This window comes from Microtus oregoni, unplaced genomic scaffold (assembly GCF_018167655.1).
Source record: "Microtus oregoni isolate MIOR12 unplaced genomic scaffold, Mior012 000045F_ref0000178, whole genome shotgun sequence".
Taxonomy (NCBI): Eukaryota; Metazoa; Chordata; class Mammalia; order Rodentia; family Cricetidae; genus Microtus; species Microtus oregoni.
The window spans coordinates 7,490,541-7,514,645 of NW_024543219.1; the positions used below are offsets into that span (position 1 = coordinate 7,490,541).

The following is a 24,105-nucleotide window of genomic DNA, read 5'->3' on the forward strand; positions in this document are numbered from 1 at the left end:
TGGACCATGCCCACAGTGCCCATCTCATTCCAACAAGACTGGCCCAGCATGAAACATATTTTAGATTTTTCTCTTTGCCTACCATCCCGCACAACCACTAGCTGCTACTCAGAATCACCGCCTCATTTCCTCCTGTCTTCCTGGTCTTCACTCAGCAAATCTCTGCCATTCTCTCCATCCTCCAGGAGTCTCTTGCTCCCCTTCTTGCTGGGAAACCCCTGTTCCTGGCATCCCCATCCTGCCTTCCCATCCCTTCCCCACACCTTCCTCCAAGCTGTTGGTAGCTCACAGTCCCCTTGCTGCTCCCTCTGTCACGTGGTTTCTATCACCCTGCCTCTGCCGCCTCTGCCCAGCGTCTGTGCTTTTCTGTTCCCTCTTCCTCACCAGGAGTTCGGAGCCGCCCATGGCTGAAGCTCAGGATATTCTGAAGAGCTGAGAGGCCTTCTTCAGTGCTTGGGCCATTTTGTAGCAGCTGCAGACGCCTCTGGGCCTGGGCATCGCGGTGGGCGGGTGTGCGCAGGTGTTGTAGCACGGCTAGGCGGGAAGGTGTGTCCCAGGCACACAGCAGACAGCGGTAAAGCCCCAGCTCTGGCCCTGCCTCTGCTCCCTCCATATCCAGGAGAAACTAGAACCATGGAAGAGGCCGGCTCAGATGTAGAAGGAACACCTCCAGATCTCTGGGGACACTCCTTTCTCGGACCGTCTTCCTGGCTAACCTCCCTTTCCCCTTCTTGGCCACCTATGCATCACTGCTTTCCTTCTCTTTCTCCCACCAATCCTGGGTTCCCGAGTATGCGGCTGTGCTCTGCTTCTGCCTCTTGGACTTATGGGTAACATGATGGGCTGGACTGAGATGAGCCTACATGCCAGAAAAGCTGAATAAAGTCTGTTTTCCTCCTGACGGTCCACTGTCCTTTGGTCTTTCTCCAAGGTCTGCCCAACACTTTGCTACCCTGGTACATACACAGCCCCACCCTTCATGTCCATCACCCAGGGTTCCTCCACCACTTCTCTATTCTGCACCTCCTTCCACCCTGGTCCCCTCCCTCTCCTGGCCCCTCTGCCTGAACTTCACCTTATAGATCTGGCTGTTTTCTTCATGGGCTGACCCCCGGGCGTGCAGCTGCATCTTCTCCTTGCTGTTGGACTCAAAGTCACAGATATTGCAGCGCAGGTGGTGCGAGGTGACAGAGCCATAAGAAGCCCCGTCCCCCAGGGGCAGTGGGGAAGGGGTGCCCATGGCTCCACCCCCCTCTCTAAGGTGGGCTGCTAGCTGGTACTTCTGCGTGTGTTTGTCAGTCTTGAGGTGGAGCTGGAAGTTGGCCTTGAGCTGGGTGCCGTAGCAGCAAAGTTTGCAGCGGTGGGTGTCACCGGCTACCTCCTTCCACTCGGCCTCTGGGAGGCTCCGGCCTATGCTGCAGTGGTAAAGCAGCAGCTCCAGGCTGTCTGTGCTGAATGCCTGGCACACCAGGCAGCGGAACACCTTCAGGGGTGGGCTGTCATCTGGGGATGGTGAGGCGGGCAGGCCGTCGGAGGAGCCCAGGAGCTGACTTGGTGGCAGATGGGTCTCGGGGGAGAGGCTGCCAGGGGCTAGGGGACAGAGACAGGTTAGTGACTAAGGAAGAGTGAATGGGGGACTAGAGAGAGCCATGTTTACCTAAGCGGGGTCTCACTGTGGGGAAGCTCGAGCAGGGAGCAGCTGGAGCAGAGCGGGGAACTTACCAGTGGTGAGGAACTTTCGGGAAGGTGCTCCAAGGTGGTGGAGACCGTTAAGGAGCAGCTGGGCTTCCAGGGGCTTTTCTGGCCTCAGCCCAGGCCCAGGCAGAGGCGTCTGAGGCTGTCCTAGGGCCTGGGGCCCAAAGTACTGGAAGAGTTCAGGAGGGTTGGTGGGGGTAGTTCCCGGCGGCGGAGGAGGTCCTGGCCCCACCAGCCCTGGTGGCAGGCCGAGCGGCAGCCCCTGGTGCAACATGAGGACGTTCTGCATGTGTTTCTCGGAAGTCATGTGGATGCGCAGGTTTCGGGAGATGTTGGTTTCATAGCTGCACACCTTGCACTGCCAGGATGATTTGGCCTTGGGCTCTTTATCCCCTATAGAAGGGGGCGGGAGGGACGCCTCTGGGGGACTGCCCTGCCCACCAGGCCCCCCCTGGAAGCCCTGCAGGTTGGCCAGGTGCTTGTCGGACTGCATGTGGATGCTGAGGTTGCCTTTGGTGGTGGTGGAGTAGTTGCAGACGTCGCAGCGGTAGGGCTTGTAGCCACAGTTGTAGCTCTCTCCGCGGGCGAGGCGGGGGTGGGCGCCCCCGGCGCTGCAGTAGCTGCAGTGACTGTTGCTCTCCGGATGCTTCTCCCGCATGTGCACATCTAGGGTCTGCTGGTACTTGTAGTGCCAGTTGCACTTGGGACACTTGAGAGTCTTGCAGGAATTGCGTGAGTGTAGCAGGGACATGTGGCTGGACAGGCTGAGGCCCTGGAAGGCTGCAGGGGCAGGAGTGTAGTCATCAATCAGACGACAGGACTGAGGTGGGTCACTGGCGTCTTCAGGAGAGCCTACTGGAGCTGGGAGCGTGGCTGCCTCCTTGGAGGTGGGTGAGCTTTGGTTGAGTGGGAGACAGAGCCCTCCATCCTCTTCCTGCGCCTCGGGGAACCAGTCTGGCCCTGCCTCGCCTCTTGATACTGGCGATTCTTTGGCTTGGGTTGGGCTGGGGTCCCAGGTGGTTAGGGCTGTGGATGGGGATGGTGGACTGAGGGCCATAACTTCTTCAGTGGGGAGAACGAGGGCCTGAATGTCTGCCTCTGGGGGGCCATCCTCAGTCTGGGCTCCGTTTATCACCGTGGTCACTGTGCTGTTGTCAGGGACTTTGGGAGAAGGGCAAGCAAGTTTTGGTTCCAGAAAGCTTAGGAAGGCCACGCCGCCTTCATCACCTTCCTGAAGTATTGCCGGGCTGCCCAGCAGGCCCTGGTGGTGGGCAGGGGTCAGCTTCACTCCATGAGAATGTGTGTGGCCTATAAAGGCCCGGAGCCGGCTGAAACCTAGGCGGCACAGAAGGCAGATCCAGAACAGTGCCCTGTGGTCTCCCCATTGGCTCTCCAGGGGGCCATCTTTGGGATCTTCGGATGGGTTTGGAACCAGCTGGTAGCTCCAGAAGGATCCATCCCTTCCCTCACAGGCAGCCAGAGATGGCACTGAGGTATCATGGGACAGAATTTGGTCAGAAGAGCTAAAGCCTTGGGTTGGGTCAAAGCCATGTTGGATGTGAAGGGTGGTAAGGTGTGAGGAGGGAAAATGGGCAAGGAGGGGCAGGCTGGACTCTTCCTGGATGTTTGCCTCATCCCAGGGGAAGTCCTTTGGTAACAAGAGTTCACTGCCACCTGAACAAGAGTTCACTGACAGCTTGGCCAGTAGGTAGGCCTTACCCCCAGCTGCAAAGAATAAGTGGTTGCTTAGGTCCAAAGGAAGGATCGTTTCCTCCTCCTCCTCCTCCTTTTCCACCCCGAGGTCCTTTGGTGGGATGTGACCACAGCCAGGCTCTCCTTGGGGATCTCCAATTTCCTTTGGTGGAACAAGGCTACAGCCTGACTCCAGACGCTCTGCCCCTGGCTCTGAGGACCTTACACTTTCAGAGGTGGCGGGGGCATTAGGGGGATCTTTGGTGACAGGATCAGAGGTGCTAGAGGAGGTGTCCGGAGGTGGGGACGGAGCATCATGCCCAGGAGAAGGAACAGCACTGGAGGAAGAGGCCGAATTAAGGGTAGCCATGGTAGACGGAGGACCGCTGAGGGTTCATTTCAGCTTGACAGCCAGGCCCCTGCAGAAGGCACGGAGAGAGCAATGTCATGAGATGCCAGGGTCTCCAAGGCAGAATGTCTGGACTCTCTAGTCCTGTCATGCTCCCGGAGCACCAGACTCAGGTGCCCTCATGCCAACTTGAAGTCTAACAGGCTTAAAAATTAACGTGCCTAAAATTAGAACTCACTATTGATTTCCGAACTGGCTCTTCCTCTCTGTCTTGCAATCTCAAAGCTGGTATCACTCATCCTTCTGCTTAGGTATGTCCACCCCATATGCAAATTTCCACAGCGAGCTCTGGAATGCGTTGGACCCTGCCCCCACCATCTTCCTCCACAGCGCCATCTTGGCCCATGCCACTATTACCTTTCTACGCTGATCTAACAGAGGAACTACTCATTTCCACCCCTGCCTTCTCAATCTAGTGTCTCCCTCTAACAGCCAGAGTGATTGCTTCATCTTTAACTGCGAGACCTGCCAAATGTCTGTGAGGAACCCTTCATTGGCCGCCGGTCAACTCAGGGGCAGTCTTAGTTCCATTTGTCTCCTCACCAATTTCCCACTTTTCAAAATGTTTGTTTATTTGTTTTTTGAGACAGGGTTTCTCTGTGTAGCTTTGGAGCCTGTCCTGGAACTCACTCTGTAGACCAGGCTGGTCTCGAACTCACAGCGATCCACCTGCCTCTGCCTCTGGAGTGCTGGGGTGAAAGGCGTGCGCCATCACCGCCCAGCTCAGAATGTTTTAAAATAAACTTTAAGTTATAATTTTCTTTTCCCTTTTCCTTTCCTTTCCTGTTTTTCTTTTTAGACAGGCTCTCATGTAACCCAGGCTGATCTTGGACTTGTGATTCTTTGCTACCTCTACTGGGATTACAGGTGTGCGTCACCATGCCTGGGAATTGAACCCAGGGCTTTGTGACTTCTAGGAAAACACTCTATTGATTGAGCTATGTCCTTAGCCCTCCCACATACATGTCTCAGAAAATTACTTGTGTGTGTGTGTGCCCGCACCATGGCACACACGTGGAGATGAAAAAACAGCTCTTCTCTACTGTGTGAGTCCTGGGGGTGGAACTCGGGCTGTCACGTTTGCAGCAAGCACCTTTACCCAGTGAGCCAGCTTGTCAGCCCTTTTACTTGTCTTTAAAACACGTAAATCATACTCCATTCTACTTAAAATCCATCAGTGGTTTCTCATTGCACTCAAGAAAATGCAGCCCCTTTCTGGGCTCTGCAAAGTCCTACCTGCCAGAAAGTCCACTTCTACAGTCTCCCCCGAGCTGCCTTGTTTTAGAGCACTGATCAGCCAGCCAGCCTTCCCGCCTCTCTCTCCTCACCACACCCTCTCCCTCTCTTTCTTGGTCCTTCCTTGTCCAAGAGCCTTTGGCAGAGTGGCCCTCAGAGTTTTCACAGCCTAGTGAAAAACGTTTCTGGGCTTCCTTCCTTTCCTTCCGGAGGGTGAGTTCCATGAGGGATTCTATCTGCTTTCTACTTCTCTATGATTCACAGACACAGTCCGGTCCTCATATAACCCAGGCTAGCCTTACATTCCAGTAGCTGAGAATAACCCTGATTCCTCCTCCCTTGACTGCCCAAGGTGCTGGGGCTACAGGCATGTGCCATCATGCTAATAAATATCTTTCAAATGAATGAACCCTGAGAAACCCTTCAGGTCTGGCTCCTTGTCAGAGGTCTTCTTGCTTTCTCTAGCACACATCTTTCTCCAGTGCATTCCAGATCTAGACAGGCTGGGACACGCTGAGGCAGAGGAATTTCCTTGGCTCGTTGGGAGATAGTAGCTCCTTTGTGGCTCTCTCTGCTCCAAATTGGAGGTAAACATGTTAGTAGCAAGTCCTCGTAATCATGGTCCCAGCAGCTATGAAAGATTTTACAGCATGGGCTTGGTACCAGCTAAAGAAATGCAACAGTATCTCACTTCATCTCACAGTATTTGTGAGACGAGGAAGCAGAGAAATCCTCAAGGTTTAAAGGCGCCACTGATAGTAACCAGGTTCCAAAATGGTGGGAACAGCTTAGCCGCTAGAATGATGGTCTAGCATGCAGGAAGTCCTGGGTTCAATTCCCGGCTCAGGATAATGGCGATAGGTTCATGCTTATAATCCCACTACTCTGGCAGTAGAGGCAGGAGGATCCAAAGTCCTGGCTACATTGTGAGTTCAGACCAGCGTAGGATACATGAGACACTGTCCATTCCCCAACCTCCATAAAAGAAAAAACAAATTTGGTGTGTGTGTATGTAGACATAAAACAGGTAGAATTAGTAGTTTCCAAGGAGCTAGGAATTAGGAATTGTGGATAAGGTCATGGAGGCTCCTTCCTACCTTCCTCCAAATGATCAGTTCCCTAAGCGTCCACTAACTCCTCTCCCATCTCTGTAGGAGGCAATGTCTCATATTCAGGCCACACCGCTTCAGAGAAAGGGTGAGGAGGGGCCTCTTTCCCTTGGGTCATCTTTAACCCGCATCTCCAGGCTCCCAGATTTGATATGGGGCCTTGGTCCAGGTGCCACGCCGCCTTCAAGCCTATTTTCCACTTCCCTTATCCGACTGGGAGTCCAGCTAGGTTTGAGTCAGAACCTTCAAGGAATTCTCTCGGGCGGGATTAGTATGCTAATGAGATGCAAATAAGTACCTGGTAAAAGGGGTGAGGAGAGAAATCAAAAGGGAAGTGAAGAAACAGGGCGGGGTTGGGGGTGGGGTGTAGATTTCTAGTTAAGTAGGAGCCGAGGCCTCTCTGGAGAAAGGCATTCTTCCTAAGGAACCTTGGTGGGACAGAGGAAGGTAAGTCTGTTGGTTTGCGAGGGCTCAGTCACTTCCACAGGTTGGACCCTACCACATTTCACTACCCGACCTGACAGGAGAGCTGAGGGTAACTTGGTGGGTACTTTGCGCTCTTGCTTTGGTAGCAGGACGGCCCTGCTTACAAGTATTCGCTCCCTCGGCTCCCTACTCACAACGCTGGAGTAAGTCCCAGGATCCCTCTCTCTCAGGCGCTCACCTCTAGAAAAGGACCACTGACTGCTAAGTACAAATCAAAGGGGCTCTCAGCTTTTGGCCAGCTTCTGGGTAAGACCCGCCTGGGCAGGTCAGCTGGAGGCTGTTTAAAATTGCAAATCTCTCCCCTACCTTCCAACCTACCCCTCCTCTACAGAAGAAGAATTTCAATTGCAAATTTATTTCTGCCTCATGCACCCCCTATTTCTCCCGCCCCCTTTTCCTCAGTGTTTCTCCCCCCATACACACTCTTTATCAGACTGTTGTGGTCAGGGTGTCCCCCAAGTTCTAATCCTTCCATTTTCCTCTCTTTTATCTCCCATCTCCTCTCTCTGGAGCTTCAGGTCCCTGTTTTCCTTTTTCTCTCTCTTTTTTGTCTTCTTCTTTTGCCCTTCTTGCCTTGAACTAGATTTGGTATGGAAGCCTCTAAAAGCCCACGTAACCTGCTACCCTCGGGCCAAGATTCGTGTTCACTTTGTCCCTCCGCCATTGGCCATTTCTTCCCGGGGTTCCCAGCATTTCTTAGGAGCAGCTCTCCTGTGGGGCGAGTCTCACAGGAGGGTGAAGGAAGAAGGCAACTGTCCCAGACCCGACACGACGGCTCAGAAGGAATGGGAGAGAAGGCGGCTGTGTTCTGGAGGTGGGGGACCGGGGAGGAAAGGGCCGCGCCTCTGCAGAGCAGAGCAGAGGGGCTGCCGGGGAGGCAGCAGCGGCAGTGTGATTAGAGCAGAGATTGATGTGAAGGGGCGCCACAGACGGCAGAGAGAGTCAATAAAACGAGAGGATCACATTAGAGGCGACAGAGAGAGCTTTAAATTACAAGGCTGCTGCCACCACGGGGGTGGGGTGGGGGGGGGGGGGTGGAAGGAGGGAGCCCTGGAGCCAAGGGAGGGTGGAGAGTTCTGAGGGCGTAGTAGCCCAGAAAGATGGATCATCAGCTCTAAAATGGCTCTTCCTCCGTCTTGTGAGTTCCCTTGTGGCCCTACTTCTTTAATGCTCCAAGCCCCTCACCAGGTTGAGGTGGAGAGCAAGGGATGAGCCCCAAAGGAATTGTTACCTCCCGGTCCACCTGGTTTTTCTGTCTGCCCCTTCCTTGGGAAGGAAAGCAAGATAATGCTTTCAAAGCAAGGCAGGAGCTGGGCGGTGGTGGCGCACACCTTTAATCCCAGCAGAAGCAGGCAGATCTCTGTAGTTCGCGGCCAGCCTGGTCTACAGAGTGAGTTCCAGGACAGCCAAGGCTACACAGAGACCCTGTCTCGAAAAAACAACCAAACAAACAAAAAACAAAACAAAAAAAGCACGGCGGGAACTAATGTCCCCCAAACGCAAGGCAGTCGCAATTACTGACTTAAAGAGGAAGGCAGGAGAGAGAGAGAGAGAGAGAGAGAGAGAGAGAGAGAGAGAGGGGGGGGGGGGGGTTGGGAGGGCGGGGGGTAGCACGACTCACATTAGGGCCCAGAGAGCGGAAGTGAGGCCAGGAGGCAGAAACAGAAAGCCTTAAATTTGAAGTTGTGGAGAACAAGAGCAAGATCTTTAAGGCAAAGCCCTGCAACTGGAGACACCTCGAGAATTACTAGTGGGGGGGATGGTCCAGTACTTAAATGCAGTCAGAGAGAGGAGAGACTCAGTCCTCACTGACAGGCCAGGGAGCCCAGGCTGGCCCACAGAATTGGGTGCGACTAGGAGGAAAAGAAACACCACTGCTCCCTAGTGGTCACAGAGGGAACATCACCAAGTCCCGGACACCCTCGGAAAAAGCATAAGCAAAGCCTGTCCCTCTCCATTTCCTCAGGCTCATTAAAGGACAAAAGGTTTTGTGGAAAAGTCTGTCAGAGAAGCAGCATTACACTTGCATACCATGATTTTCACATCAGTTTCCCAAACATTTTTGTCATCGGTCAGCCTTCCCTTAGAGTCAATTCACTACTTTTTTTGTGTGTGGTGCTGGAGGCCACACACACACACACACACACACAGCAACAGCTCAAGCAGTGAGATACTCCCAGCCCCGAGAGATATTTAGATATTTACCGTTTAAGGTGGAAGAGCATGGGGGCTAGGATCCACACAGACGGCGATCCTGCTGGTTCCACCCCTCACTAGCTGTCAGCCTTGGTGAGATGCTTATCCAGACTTTCCTCTTGTGGAAAAAGGGGAGTAACGACACGAGGGCCAGAAAAGGCAACGTGAAGTGCAAGTGCGCATGGCCTGGGTGTCAGTGAGGTCTGTTCTTTACCTTCTGTGGTGGCTGTCTCTTCCCCTGGGGTAGAGCACAGGTCTGAGGTAAGGCTGACATCCCTCCTGCTGTGTCTCTAGATGAGGATGGCTGGGTGGGCAGGATTCAAACCCAGGCTCCCAGCCTTACATTTCCCTTCCTTCCTTCCTTCCTTCCTTCCTTCCTTCCTCCCTTCTTCCCTCCCTCCCTCCCTCCCTCCCTCCCTCCCTCCCTCCCTCTCTTTATGAGACAGGATTTTGCTCTAGAGCCCAGGCTGGCAGTGGACTACTGTGCCCAGCTCCAATGGGAGCTCCTGTGCAGCTCTTACCTGGCACTGGGTCTGGAGAGGCTCCTCATTTCAGAGCAGGAAGAGAAAGCTTGCCTAAGCTCACCCTCGGGCTAGGTGAAGCAGCTAATGCTGAGGTCTGAACTTTTGTTTGTTTTTATTGATTTTTATTGAGCTCTACATTTTTCTCTGCTCCCCCTCCCTGCCTCTCTCCTCCCCTTCAACCCTCCCCCAAAGTCCCCATGCTCCCAATTTACTCAGGAGATCTTGTCTCTTTCTACTTCCCTTGTAGATTAGATCTATGTATGTCTCTCTTAGGGTCCTCACTGTTGTTCAGGTTCTCTGGGGTTGTGATTTGTGGGCTGGTTTTCTTTGCTTTATGTTTAAAAACCTCTTATGAGTGAGTACATGTGATAATTGTCTTTCTGGGTCTGGGTTACCTCACTCAATATGATGTTTTCTAGCTCCATCCATTTGCCTGCAAATTTCAAGATGTCTTTATTTTTTTCACTGCATCTACTTTTTAATGGATTCCTTTATTTTATTATTATTATTTTTTGATTTTTCGAGACAAGGGTTTCTCTGTGTAACAACACCACAGTCCTGGAACTCATTTTGTAGACCGGGCTGGCCTCAAACTCAGATCCACCTGCCTCTGCCTCCCAAGTGCTGGGATTAAAGGTGTGTGTGACCACTGCTGGCCCCGCATTCCTTTATTTTGTGTTTATAGTCACTGAATCTAGGGCCTCAAGAAGCAAGCGCACTCCCACTGAGCTACATATGTGGACCTTTTATTTTAAAGGTTTGTTTTTATTTTAATTCTGTACACGTGTGTGCCCACGTGTGTGATGTAGGTGCTGGTGGAGACTGAAGACATGGGGTCCCTGGAGTTACAGGCAATTGTGAGTCACAGACAGGCGATGGGGACCGGGCCCTCTCCAAACGCAGTAAGTAAGTGCTTAGTGCTCTCAACTGCTGAGCCACCCCCCCCCTTTTTTTTTTCCTGAAACATGGTCTCATCATGTAGCCCTGGAACTCTCTCTAAAGACCAGGCTTCCCCACGTACTAGAATTAAATGTGTGTACCGTCATGCCCAGCCAACCCCTCCTTTGATTTTATTATTTTTTAAAAGGAAATTTCAATTTTTAAATATATTCTTTATGTTCTATCTCAGCTTCTTTATTATTATTTATTTTATGTATATTGGTGTTTTACCTGCATGTATATCTGTGTGAGGGTGTCAGGGCCCCTGGAACTGGAGTTACAGACAGTTGTGAGCTGCCATGTGGGTGCTGAGAATTGAACCCCGGGTCCTCTAGAAAAGTAGTCAGTGCTCTTAACCATCTCTCCAGCGCCTGAAATTTCAATGTTTTTTATTTACTCTGCGTGTGTGTATGTCTGTGTCTCAGTGTATGTGTGTGTATCTGTGTGTGTGTGTATCTGTGTCTCTCTGTGTGTCTCTGTTTCTGTGTGTGGTGTGTGTCTGTTCTGTGTCTCTGTGTGTGTCTGTCTCTGTGTCTCTCTCTCTGTGTCTGCCTGTCTCTGTGTATCTCTGTGCATGTGTGTAGATGCAGGCACCCAATGTAGGTCCAGAGATCTGGCAACAGGTGCCTTTATGCACCGATCTGTACTATTTGCTGGCCCTCTTTATTTTCTGAGATAGGATCTGACTAAGTTGCTCTGGGTGGCCTTGAATTCACTCTGTGGCCCAGGCAAGCCCAAAACTTGTGCTCCTCCCAAGCCTGAATCACAGGCCTGAATCAGGCAAGGCCCAGCTTCCTTCTGCCACATTTAAAATGATAATTCCTCTCTCCTGATCATACTTTGAATTTAGAAAGGAAATGAAAGTGCACTATCCCAGCTTCCATTTTGATTCTACCCACCTTCCCACTGATCGCCCATCCTCATGAATATTTAAAAAGTGCTTACTTTGTGTAAGAGAGAGGGAAGTGAGTGCAGAGGAAAGTGGAATAAGCAGACAGGGCTACCGAGGCCAAGGTGTGGAGGTGAGCTGCAGGTTGATTTGCATATGCAAATACTGCATGTTTTCCAGACTGGATGTTGGGCCGTCCCTAGTGTGAGGAAAGCTACTTGGAGGCTCTTGCAAGAAGCTTAAAGGCAGGTTTGAGGGAAGCCAGTGAGATCTGAGGAGAAAAGGGGAAGACTTAGAGGAAGATGGAGGCGGGTGGGAAGGGGGACAGGGAGGAAGGGCAGCTGCGGGCTGAAGCCACCACACACTATCAGGGACAAGGTTTTCTGAGGTGTGCTCACCTCTAGTAGGGGTGAATATCCAGGAGAAGAGCATGCCAACCGGGTATTAGATGTCCTAGGACAGGGCATGGGGCCACTCTGGTGCACAGGTCTGCATGTCCATTTTTTAAAGACTATGTATTTATGTCTATGTGTAAGTCTGTGTGTGAGGTTGCTGGGTGAGCGAAAGTGTCATTTCTCCCAGGGGCTGGAGATGGAGGCCGTTGAGAGCTGTACCAATGCAGGGACTAGAAACTGAACTCTGGAAGAACAGCAGTACCAATAGCTTCTGAGCCTTCTCTCGATTCCCTCTGTGTGTGCATTGGAGCGACTCAGAAGGCCACATGTTTCGCATGCCTCAAGCCAGGAAGGCAACATGAACCCTGCTCAGAAAGAACCCTCTCGCAGGAGCACTTAAAAGTGAGGAGGCAGAGGCTGGTGCCCTTAAATATAGACTCACCACCATGCTTGATCCAGGCATGAGGTATCTCTGAAAGATTCTTTGAGTTTGGAAGACTGTAAGGTCTCTTCAAGTTTTTCTGGTTCTTCAATTTGATGTGAGTTTGTATGTGGCTAACATAGTTTGTGAGGATGCGATTTGTTACAGTAATGGAATACTCAGATTAACACTCCCCCAATCTCAGAAATGAACCATAAATTAATGTATGTGTCTGGGGAAAATATTACAAGGTTTTATCAAGAACAGTCACCAGTCTGTCAGACGCAGAGGAAGGAAGATGAGAATTCTACACTGAGAAAAGCTACTAAGCCATGTGGCAAAACATAGACAAGAACTATGGGTTAATTTAAGTTGTAAGAACTAGTTACTAATAAGCTTGAGCTAAGGGACCAGTTTATAATTAATATAAGCCTCTATGTGTTTCTATGGGACTGAACAGCTGCAAGACCGGGCAGGACAGAAACTTCTGTCTACATTTATGTGATGTGATAATGTCATTTAAAAACTACTACAACAGCCTTGCCTGTAATCCCAGCTACTCAGAAGACTGAGGCAGGAAGATCATAAGTTTGAGCCTGTCTGGGCAAAAACTGTGGAGCCCTATCTCAAAATAAAAAGTGCCAAGCATGGTGGTGTGTACATGTAATCCCAGCACTCAGGAGTCAGAAATAAAAGGAACAGGAGTTCCAGGCCAACCTTGGCTACACAGTTACATAGAAGCCTGGCTCAAAACACCAAAAATAAATGCATAAATAAAAAATATGTACAAAAGGCAGCTCTAGGAAGATGCAGCTCAGTGGTAAAACACTCGCCTGACATGCATGAGGACCTGGTTCAATCCCAACCACTACTAAATAAATGAATAAATAAGTAGATCATATTACAACTACTACTACAGTTTGGGTATCTCTATTCTGAACATCCAAAGTAGGGGTGGGTATATGCTATAGGGGGGTGCTTGCCTTATATGCATGGGGTCTTGGGTAATAGTCAGCACTGCATGACACAAACTCACTCTCCTGGGCTTGGTGGCCCATGCTTATAGTCCCAACATTCAGGAGGCAGAGACAGCAGGATTGCTATGAGTTGAGGCCAGTCTGAGCGGGACAGTGAGCTTGGGTCTAGCCTACTGTTAAGGCTTTGTCTCAAACAAATAAGAAACCAAAAGAGGAAGTCCAAAATGCTTTAAGTGAGTTTTTAAGCAGCACTGTGATTCTAGTACCGCCTATACCCACACTGTGTGTATGAATCGCAGGCATAATACACGCGTACTGATGCCGTGGAGAACTTTCCTCTTCCTTCTGGGGCCTGGGAGCCGGCAAAGGGGTTCGGAACACTTGCTGTCCTTGCAGAGGGTCCCAGCATACCACACAGCCACATCAATCCTCTGTAACTAGCTCCAGGGGCTCCAGAACAAATATCCACACCCACGTGCACACAGGCATACAGATCACTATGAGTTCAACAATAGCCTGGTTTAGACCAGCCAGGGCTATGAGACCCTATCTCGAAAAACAAAAAATGAAACAAACTTCCAAAACTTTAAAAACAAAACAAAATCAAAACGAAACCAATTTCCCTCTGGCTGATGTTAGGCACTGGCAGGCTTGCAGGGCTCTAAGACAGACCCCACCTCGCATTACCTTAGGAAAGGGTGGAGGCAGCAGAACTTTGTTAAAGACCACACACCTTCTTGTTCAGAGGAATGGAATCTGAGCTCTTCCTCTGGCCCTGGGTGGAGACAAGGCATTCTGATTTGCCTTAAATATTAGAACTTTGCACATTCTTGCCCTCTCCCTTAAATCCAACTTAAGCCTGTCAATCACTTGACCAGGATACCAACCGTTATCTCTTCTATGCGCTACCTTACTTGTAAGTCCCAGAAGCCCCTCCTTTAATGCAGCTGCTTACAGATGTTTACTGCTGAGCCTGAATGCATTCCTGAGTTCTGGCTCAAAAGTTTAACTTTTCTTTTCTATTTCTTTGGACACCTGCCAACATCCTAAGAGGGCTTGCTCTAACTCCTGGCTTTCCCACTGTTTTCTCTGAGTCCTCCAACATCCACCATGCCTTGCAGACCTACAGCTGGTCTATATACTCAAAAGGCACGCTGCTCTTCTACTTTCCCACCCCCTTTCTCTTAGCCCAGATTTCCAGCTCGCCTGTCCTCTCATTTTTCTCTCACATTTGAATGAAATGGCCTTAAGCTTTCTCTTAAGACCATTTTGATTTATTTTCCTTTTTGGGTTTTTTGTTTATTTGTTTGTTTTTCGAGACAGGGTTTCTCTGTGTAACAGCCCTGGCTGTTCTGGAACTCACTTTGTAGACCAGGCTGGCCTCGAACTCACAGAGATCCACCTGCCTCTGCCTCCAGTGTGCTGGGATCAAAGGCAAGCTCCAACACTGCCCAGCTTATTTATTTATTTTTCCTCCAAAGGCAGAATCTCAAAGCTTTTGTTGACCTGGAACTCCACAGGTAGCTCAGGCTCGCCTTGAATTCGTGGAGATCTAGCCTGCCTCTGCCTCCTGAGGGCTGGGATTAAAAGGCGTGTGCCAACACACCCAGCTTTGCTTTTAAATTCTTCTGTCAGTAATATCAAGAACCCATAAGTGACACTGTACGTTTAAAAGATTATACACACACACACACACACACACACACACACACACACACCATGATTTTCACATTTAGACTGCGGTGTGCTGTCTCTCTCTGATTGAGGATGCTCCACCTGTAGCTATAGTAATCACAATGCTGACATCTTTAGCAATAGGGTCTGGTATACACTAGGCAGGCACACAGCCACTGAGATACACTCCTAGTCACAACAGCCAACATCTTTAAACATCTGCTGGGTGACAGGGACCATGTGGCACCCCGGCAGGCATCACAACCCTGACTGTCCACTTCTGACAGCAGCAGACACCTCTTCGTCCCAGTCCACAAACACGGACACAGACTGAGAGGTCAGTGGTTTTTAAAGTCTCTTTTAGAAAGCAGAGTCATGGGCCAGCAAGATGGCTCAGTGGGTAATGGCACTTGATGCCAAACCTCATGACCCAAGTTCAATCCTCAGGACCCAGACGGTGAAGAGAGAGAGCAGATGATTTCCGTGTGTTTGTGTGTGTGTACCCGCTTTGCGTGCTTATATACTCACACAGAAATTTTTTTATATGTACACCTATATACAAATAAATGCATATTTTCTTTTTAAAGGAAGTAGCATGGTTGCACACACCTTTAACCTTGGCATCCTAACACTAGGGAGGCAGAGGCAGGTGTATCACTGTGAGTTTGAAGCTAGTCAGAGTTACACAGTGAGGCTATTTTGATGATGGTGATATAAAGTGGGATGTACTTGGAGCTTGGGTGGCCTGGCCACAGGGCCTCTGCTCTTGGCTAGCATGTGGTCTGAAGAGGCCTTTTTTGTTTGTTTTCCTCTGTGTAACAGCCCTGGCTGTCCTGGAACTCACTCTGCAGACCAGGCTGGCCTTGAACTCAGAGATCTGCCTGCCTCTGCCTCTGAAGCGCTGGGATCAAAGGCGGCGCCACCACTGGCACTGGCCTGTTTGAACTGTTCCACTGCCCTGGTGCGTGTGCTGTTGCTCCTCTTTGGGCCTGAAGGTGCAGGGTGGTCACTCTGTCTGTATAGGAAGCTGGGGCTAGGGGAGGGCTCTCTGAGTGAGGTCTATTTATGTCTCTTTAATTTCAAAGTTGGAGAGATGGCTCATCAGGTGGTACATGCTAGACAGCCTGAGTTCGATCCTAAGAAGCTACATAAAGATGGAAGGGGAGAACTGACTGCAGAGTTGACCTCTGACCTCCATATACACACAAGAAAAGATAATTTTCAACAAGTGAAAAGTCTACACGTGTATCCTTATTAGCACATGAACTCCATCAAGCAGAATGATGTTACTTAAAAACAAAACAACCCAGACTTGGGGACAGACCTGGTATTGGATTCTGGTTCTAGTCTGTGGTATGGAAAGGACCCCAGCCGTGTGGCCTAAAGCCTCAGATCAGGTCTTTTCACATGCTCTAAAGAATGGCAAGTGGTGTGTCATGGAGTTCTGTCCCCTTTAAAGCTACCACTTTGGGTGTGATCAATCGGTAAAATAGCCACCTCTCTCTGGGCACATGCCTTACTTCCTGATGGGGGAATGTTGGAAATGATTGCTCTTTGGCTGTGTGTGTGGCGGGTGGGGTAGGCGGCCTAGGTGTAGGCCTACTGGGGCGCCTCTTTGGGGGCTAGCGAATGTGCTAACCTCAGGCAGGCATGCCCTGAAGTGCGGGGCTCACAGGGCTGTTGGCCCTCGCTTTCCGTTCTGCATCGTGTGGTACGCTGTGTGTGTGTGTGTGTATGTGTGTGTGCCTGCAAGTGCTTGGTGGCTGGCTGGCGGCTGGCGCAGTGTTTGGGGTGGTGGTAATTACTTGGATGGCCCAGCCCTAATGAGTGTGATCTCGTTACACTCTCGCCGCTTCTAATGGAGCTAACCTCATTTCACAGCCATTAGAGATGGAGATGAGGCCCCGCCCACTGGCCCCACCAGCTGCAGCTTTCGCAGCTCTGGCCATGCTCTTCCCTCCCGCTCGCCACCACATTCCACCTCTCTTTCCCCGGCTTCCTTCGGGCCCCATTGTTCTCTCCTCTGTCCATCTCTCTCCTCTATCCTTGCTTCTTATGTTTCTCTTGCTGTCTCCTTTTGCCTTCAGCTCTGGGTTGCATTACTTCCATTCATGGCCTTCCGTACGGTGCCTGTACTCTGTCCTTCCCATTGCCTTCTCTCTGTCCTCTTTGGCACCCTTCCCCTGCCCTTCACCTCTGATGTCCTTCTCCTCCCCCACACCGCCCTGTCTGGCCAAATCTCCCAGGGAAACCAGCAAAGACAAACAAAAATCAGTGACCCGTATATTGGTTAATTTCTCACTTCAGTTCCTCCCATAAGGGTCATCACCAGCATGGCTCGAACTCAGGACTGACCTGGAGCTGAGTTAAGGCCCTCTCCCCTCCTCTTGGGCTGTCTGGCTTGCATGGGTAGGGAAGGGTTCAGACTATCCGCTCTCTCTGAGGTTCTGTTTCTGTCCACACAACCCTCCCTCCTTTTTCATTTAAATTGCGGGACCCCTCTCATCTAAAAGTCTTCCACCTCTATCCCACTCTTAGGGCCCAGGCTGCCCAGCATTTTTTAAAGCGTCTCGGGCTGGCCTCAAACTCCCTGCCGTAGCTGGTGACCTTGAACTCAGCCCTGCTTCCACTCACAAGTGCTGAGACACAGGCCCGGCCCACGTCCTGGCGGCCACTGTGACTGACTGTCCAATACCCTTGCTTTTTCTTATCTGCTCTTTTTTTTTTCCCATTCTCCAGCGCACTTAAGTTCCTAAGGCACCAGGATGTATCTCTGGGTTTGTAGAAACCGCAGAGTCTGAAGAAGCCAGAGGTGGAAACACGGGATGAGGTAGCTAGCTATAAAGCAGGGAAGAGGCCTGGGGGAGAAGAGGGGAGACTGGGTGAGAGGACTGGAGGGAAGGGGCAGAGGGCCTTTGGCTTGAATAGCCAACAAGGAATGACACTTTTGAGTATGGGAAGGAACTGACTCCATGTTTCTCCTCTGAGGAAACAGTCCAGTCCTCTGCCATCCTTCATTAAGAAGCCAGATGACTGGCAACCAATGCTTGACCTCTCCCTCGAGCCCAGACAGGGAGAGGGAGAGGGGCATTCGCCGAGACTGGAGGCTGCACCGGGGAAATGTCCACACTTACACTACAAATGTACGGCCCACAGCCATGCAGCCCCACCAGCTTGGCGCTTGTGTGCTACAGACCCTCTATGCGCAATATGGTCTCCTCACGGTGCATGTCCCCATGCATACACCGTTTCGGTAGATGGCTCTGTTGCGAATTCCAAGGCCTGATCTTTAGTTCTGAACCAATCCTGTATTCCTGCTCAAACACGGGCGGAAACTCCAGTATGCTGAGGGGTGCTGAGCTGCCTTCACAGGACACGGAAAGGAAAGAAGCTGCGCCCAATGCTGCTTGCTAGTAACCCTGGGATTTGGGAGGGAGAGGCAGTAAAGGGCAGGAATGCGAGGTCAGCCACTGCTATGTAGTGAGCTTGAGGGCTACATGAGCCCTCCCCCCCCACCAAAAAAGATAAAGAATCCAGGACTCAGGAGGCTGCGGTAGGAGTATCCCTGTCGGTGAAGGCCAGCCTGGTTTTTGTAGCAAGAGCCAGCCTAGTTACAACTAGACAGCAGAGCCTTGTCTCAAGAAAAAGCTAAAAAAAGAAAGAAGACTTCCCCATCCCACCAGTAAAGCGTAACACAGGAGGAGATCCACCATCTGGACATGATCTCTTTCACCCCTGCCTTCCAGCCCGGGGTGGGCGGAAAAGGGATTGGTAGACAGTGAGTTCACTGAGGCTTTCCCAGAGAGCACAGGGGCCCTGGGAAAGCGGGTGGTAGGATGCCCGGAGCTTAGTGTGAGAAGTCTGAGAAGAAAGATGGAAAAATCAATGAAATGAGTTTCTAACAGTGAGGTAAAGGACCGCCATGTCGACAGCTTGTCACCTGCTGCAAAATATGAGCTGCCCAAGTCTGGGGCGGCTGCTGACAGCACACATAGCTGCCACTGTCCTCCCCCTTCACCGCCACCCCCCACCTCCACCCCTTCTGCTGCCAGGGCTTGCTTATTATAAGCCAGACTCTTTCTTCCTTGTCTCTTCTGCCAGCTTCCTTATCTCATTCAGGGTCTTCTGCCTCTTTCGTGCAGGAACAGGACAGGTCCTAAGGCCCTGGTTTGAGGCCCCTTTCTTCTGGAAGGCTTCTTTCTGCAGCTTCACTCTGACACTCAAAGTGAGCTCTGTATCTCATGATTTTTCCCAACGATCAGCAGTCAGATGTTAAGGTATTTTCCTCCAGGGCAGCAGTTCATGCCTAGTTCTTACCTTCTGACCCACTTGGCAGTGTTCACGTCCCTGTAACCCCTGTAAGACAGGTGTCTAAGGTGGGTCTGTATTGATTTATGCACTTTTGTTGTCATCGTGTGTGCGTGTATCTGAGTATGGCTGATTCAGTTTTAGCCTCATGACAGGGAATGGGGTGAAGATACTACTTCATATTTGCCTGCTCTTTGAAAAACACCCCAGGCCTTTTCTGGAATCTGCCTCTTTGTCCTCTGTATCCTCCCTAGGCTCCCTGGATGGCTCATTCCCGTTATCTTTATAGACTTCCCAGGTCCGCCTTGAGAGTTAGTTTGGCTGCCTTCAGCCCTGAACACCGCCCCTCTTCGGGCTGCTGGCCTTTCCCCGTTTCTGATTTCCCGACTTGGCTATGTATGTAGACTTAGACCTAGGAGGCAGGACGGGAGTCAGGACAACTCTCAGACTCTGAACATTTGTTCAACAGGTGTTTATGAATATCTGTGTGACAGATACTGCGAAATGTGACAAAGCAATTAGAAACTGGAGGTAGGTATGGTGGCTCAGACCCAAAATGTTAGAACCTAGGAGACTGTAGCAGGAGAATCTCGAGTTCCAGGTCAGCCTGGGCTACAGAGTGAGACCTTGTGTCAACCCTCCAACTCACTCTCCTCCACATTCTATGCAGGCCTCAGTTTACACTCCGCTCTGCTCCTCTGGATTCCCAGCTTTGGATTTCCCTCCTAAACCCCACACCAGTCCCCTGTGATGCTTTCAGCAGTTCTCCTTCCAGTTCACAAAGCCTTCTTTCCTCTTCTGTGGCTGTACTGTTAGTTCTCTTCCTTTTTTGCCTGCCTCTCTATCCTACCATTTCAACCTCAATGCCCACTGCCTCTTGAGGTCACTTCCTCTTGCTTCTTTCTTTCAGGATTTAGCAAGCCTCAGACACTCACAAAGTAGTTTGTGACAACTGTCCTGAGCTAAGAATAGCGAGCTTGAGAGAAGCAAAGTCACTGCTACAGACAGGAGTCTTATAGACATGATTCTATCCAGACCCCAGTGCCAAATGTGATGCAGAGGGGCAAGTTGTCCCTATATGGGTCTCAATACGGCAACACCAGCTGCCTCTGACATCATGGAGGAGGGACCCTGTCAGGTTGCCAAGGCAACCCAGCAATTTATGACATCAGAGGCTTGAAGTCTTTGGTTCTCAGGGGGGTGGGAAGATTCAAGTTCCTGTCATTTGAAGTAAATGGGAATTCTACTCTTTCATCTCTTTGCTGTGTTCTCCTGGCTTGGCAATAAAATACAGAATGACTGATGGGGCTGATGGAATGGATGCTGGCGAGATTCTCTGTCTCTCTTCATCTCTGTAATTTTTTTCCTCACAAGCATCTCTCTTTCAGGGCCCAGTGGTAGGCTGCGGAGCCATTTTTTCCAAATTGCTCACCCCCTGCAGGGCTCCCTCTTTGCCTTGGTCTTGCGCACTGGAGGCATTTGTCTCCTTTGATGCCCCACTCTTTCCTCTTCTCCCTTTCCAGGGCTCTGCGCGGCTCTGATCTGCTCCAGCACGCCTGCCTTCGCCACCCCTTTACCTTCTTTGTACCACACTCTGTTCCACCTCGTCTTACTCCTCAATGCCTCCCTTCCCCCACTCTACCACTAGACTCGTTTCATATTGCTTTTGTTGACCCCTCCTCGGGAACACTCTATCATCTTTCTCTTTCCTCCTGTACAGCTATCCACTCATTTATTTATCTAATCATCTCAGTTTTTCATTAATCGCTTCCCAGTTCCTCCCTTTTCCTCCTCATCCCGTAGAGATTTCCCCATTTCCTCTGGCCATGCATTTCTTTAACCCATGTGTTCTCCCGCGTCCATCAGCTGCCCATGTCTACCTCATCTTTTTATCCTTTTAAGCTGCTGGAGTCTGGAAAAATAATGATGGGTTGAAACCCATGATAAACTCTCCAAGTCCCCTATCCACGTTTACCACCCTTTAGACTGAATGAACACGGCCCTTGCATAAGGTAGGTTTTCTGAGAATAATCAAACCTGTCTCATAAAGAATGTTGCTAAGTCCAAAGAGAATAATAGCAGGTTCCCATGAGGAAAATGAACTAAAAAGTGAGGAAAAGGCCACTGATATCTAGAAGGAACTGAAGGACGGGGGCAGTCAGGTGGGGTGGAGCTAGAGAACATCCCCTTACAAAATTAAAGTTGACAGTTAGCTGACATAATGGAACTGATTGATGAAGGAGTTACACGCCCCTGGAAGCCCATTAAATTGATTTCTTGGCCTTTTTATGTTCCTTCACAAAACATAACCCCCATCTCTCAATCAGCCCTTTGCTCGTGGCATCTGCTGCTGCTAGGGGTAAAACGCTGGGTGACAGGATAAGGGATAAAAAACAACAAACAAACAACCAAACAAAACCCAACTTTGGCAGACTAAGGAGAACAGGGAACAAAGATGGAGACTATGCAAGGGAGTTAGTTCATCAGATAAAAGGATATGACAACAGGGTGAGGTAAACTGGGGGATAAAAATATATATACAATGGTAGAGTGGGGGAAGGGAGGAAAATGAAGTCAGCAAGGAGGAGGCTTGTGCTGGAAAGGCAGAGGACACACTGGAGACCCAAAGGCACATGGCAAACGAGGTGATCAACAATGCCAGAAGTTCCAAGGCTTCCCTGCTGAAGGCGAGCAGGAAGCTGTCATGCCCACGCTGAAAGGGCACTGGAGTCATCAGGGGTAGACACATTCCCTCCATCCTCTACTTTTCAGGACCCCGACCGTAGACTACCACAATCATGGCTGATAAGCAAACTCCAAAGTAGCTGGAAAGGCCACCGTTGTGCAGACAGACCCTGAAGGAGAGCCGTGGAAGGCCGACCAGTCAGTCAGTCTAGGCGTGACACATGGGAACAGGGGTATGTGGTAAGAATCACTCGGATGAGAAGTGTCACAGTCAAGACAGTGGACACACGGAACTGAATCTAGATGGGGTGGGGAGCCAAGTGAAAAATGGCACAACCACAGATCAGTGGGGACGCAGGCACAGTGAGAAGCGTGGTCCAGAGCTCAAAAAATGATGAGGGGTATAGGAGAGCGGATGGCAAGTCGGGGTAGCAGGAGAAACAGGGCAGGCACGCTTCACTGTGAATGGGGCTCCCCTCACCTACCTCAGGCAAAAATGAACATTAAAGGTATCCACTCCCCCTTCCACCCAGCACCCCGGCGCGCTAGCCCATCCATCAGCCTTCCCGCCCGGGTTTCTCTCCCCCATCCCGCAGCCAGCTGAGCTCCTCAGCGCCGCAGGCCCCTTCCGGCTATAGCTCAGAGCCCTTGCACTCACCCAACCTCCCATACCCTCCAGGAACCCCGCTCCTGGTACAGCTCGGCGCGGTACGTCTAGGCTCTCGCTACCCTCTGTCTGTCCCGCTGGCCCATATCTTTCTCTTCTCTATTTCCCCACCCCTACCTCTCTTCCCCAATCCGGCTCGCATGCCCTTTCTCCCCCACACTCCTGTCCTCTTCGTCCCGGCTGTCTGTCCGTCCGCGTCCCCTCCCCCAGCCCCTTCCCGTCCCTCTCCGTCCCCTCCAGTAGCAGTCTCCCAGCGCCTCCTCTCTTCTCGATCTCGAGATTCGGAAGAGCATGGAAGGGAAGGAGAGTGAGAGGCAGAGGAAGAAAAAAAAAGGAAAAGAAAAAAAAAAAACCCAACCCAGCAGCATCGGAAATCGATGCACTTACACCTCAGCTGGAAGCAGGGACGGGAGTCGAACCGCGGCCGCCAAGCGAGGCGGGGAGGGGAGGGGGCGGCTCTTGGAAGGGACTTCTCCGATGTGTTGATTCCTTTTTGCCCCTCCTCCTCCCTCCCTTCAGCGCTCGCTCCGGGGCGTCGGGGACGGAGATGGAAAAATAAATAAATTCACGGCGGTGAGGGAAGTGAAAGAAAATAATCAATGCTATTTGGCTGCGGCTGAAGTGTTTTCCCGGCTGCGTGAGTGGGTTTCCATTGATTCACCCTGGGCACTGGCTTGCTCCCTGTCTCCTCCTCCTCCTCCTCGCCCTCCTCCTTCTAGCCCTCACTCCTCCGCCTCTTTCACTGGCTGGAGCCGAGGCGTCCCACACAATGGAATAATCAATACCCAGGCGCCCAGGGCAGCCCCACTGAGCAGGTGCAGCGACCCGCCCGCCGCAGTGCATGCCGGGAGCTGTAGTCTACAGGCCTCCGCCCTCTATAGACGGCTAGCGCCAAGTCAGCCCCAGTCCCAGGAGGCAAAGACCTGAGCAGGGGCCAGGATCTTAGGGGCGGGGCCGGACAACCTTGCCACCCTACTTCCGCCTTGACTCAGGTGCTGGGTCTACCCTATTCCTGCAGAAAGGGCACGTTCCTTTAAACACTCGTCCCCTCCTCTTTTATCCTGCTTACACAAGCCATAAGTGTGTTGTTTTAAATCACTGTTAGAGCAAGCTGTTTTCTGTAAGCTGCCCAGAACCGTCGGAGATCCATCATTGTTTCATCTCTTTCTAGCCCTTTCTAGCTGTGTCGTTTCCTTTTTGACTACTAGAACCTTCTCTTTCATAACAATTACTTTGACATCTCCCAGGGTGGCTGTCTTCTCAACTCAGTTGCACTCCCCCGATTGGGTAGGGAGAGGGGAGGCTCTGGTTCCTTCTCTTCAGCTTGTCAGCTCATCAGTTTCTAAGATTCTAAAACACAATATACAGGAGTTCATTTTATAGTAGAGGAAACCAAGTCTTACCAGTTCAAGAATGCATGGCCAAAAAACAATAGTACCATTATGCAAACGTCAGTCTTCTGACTCCAGAGCCTAAACTAGCTGATAGGACAACAATTGCAGAAACTCCCGAAATTGAGGGTGGGAAAGAAACCATTATCTTGAGTTTCTGCCATGTAACAGTTGAGTTTGTTAATGAATCTTCAATCTTCTTTTAATTGTGAGGCAGAACACTGAAAAAGCAGACTTGGGGAGGTGGAGTGGCTTGTCCAAGGGCAATGGTCTACCAAGCGAAGCAGAGTCGACCTTGAGTTTTGCAGGAGTCCAGTAAACAACAGATGAGCTTCAAGCTAATGAGAAGAGTTGGGGTTTGGGGGTGTTTCCTTCCCACTCAGTTCTTTACTTTTCAGTTTTGTTGACCCAG

The 24,105-nt window shown here is 50.9% G+C and overlaps 2 protein-coding genes across 10 annotated transcripts in view; one reads left to right on the forward strand and one right to left on the reverse strand.

The window, feature by feature from the left end:
- The window catches only part of Zfhx2 (zinc finger homeobox 2), a 33,058-nt gene extending 10,002 nt beyond the window's left edge, over positions 1–23,056 (reverse strand). For 3 of the 4 annotated variants that reach the window (XM_041633859.1, XM_041633860.1, XM_041633857.1), the window contains exons 1-4: positions 22,690–23,056; positions 1,723–3,806; positions 1,076–1,590; positions 385–625 (exon numbers count right to left, since the gene is read on the reverse strand). In XM_041633859.1, the coding sequence (XP_041489793.1) occupies positions 385–625; positions 1,076–1,590; positions 1,723–3,757 (2,791 nt within the window). In that variant the 5' untranslated portion in view covers positions 3,758–3,806; positions 22,690–23,056. Of the gene's footprint in view, positions 1–384; positions 626–1,075; positions 1,591–1,722; positions 3,849–22,689 lie in introns of those variants that run through there. The other variant, XM_041633858.1, reaches the window with a different exon arrangement.
- Thtpa (thiamine triphosphatase) overlaps positions 1–24,105 on the forward strand; it is a 46,887-nt gene that overhangs the window by 17,698 nt on the left and 5,084 nt on the right. For 2 of the 6 annotated variants that reach the window (XM_041633868.1, XM_041633867.1), the window contains one exon: positions 10,157–10,253. The exons of 3 other annotated variants lie outside the window; for them this stretch is intronic. In XM_041633868.1, coding sequence (XP_041489802.1) covers positions 10,178–10,253 — 76 coding nt within the window. In that variant the 5' untranslated portion in view covers positions 10,157–10,177. The remainder of the gene's footprint in view (positions 1–10,156; positions 10,254–24,105) is intronic. One more of the 6 variants, XM_041633875.1, reaches the window with a different exon arrangement.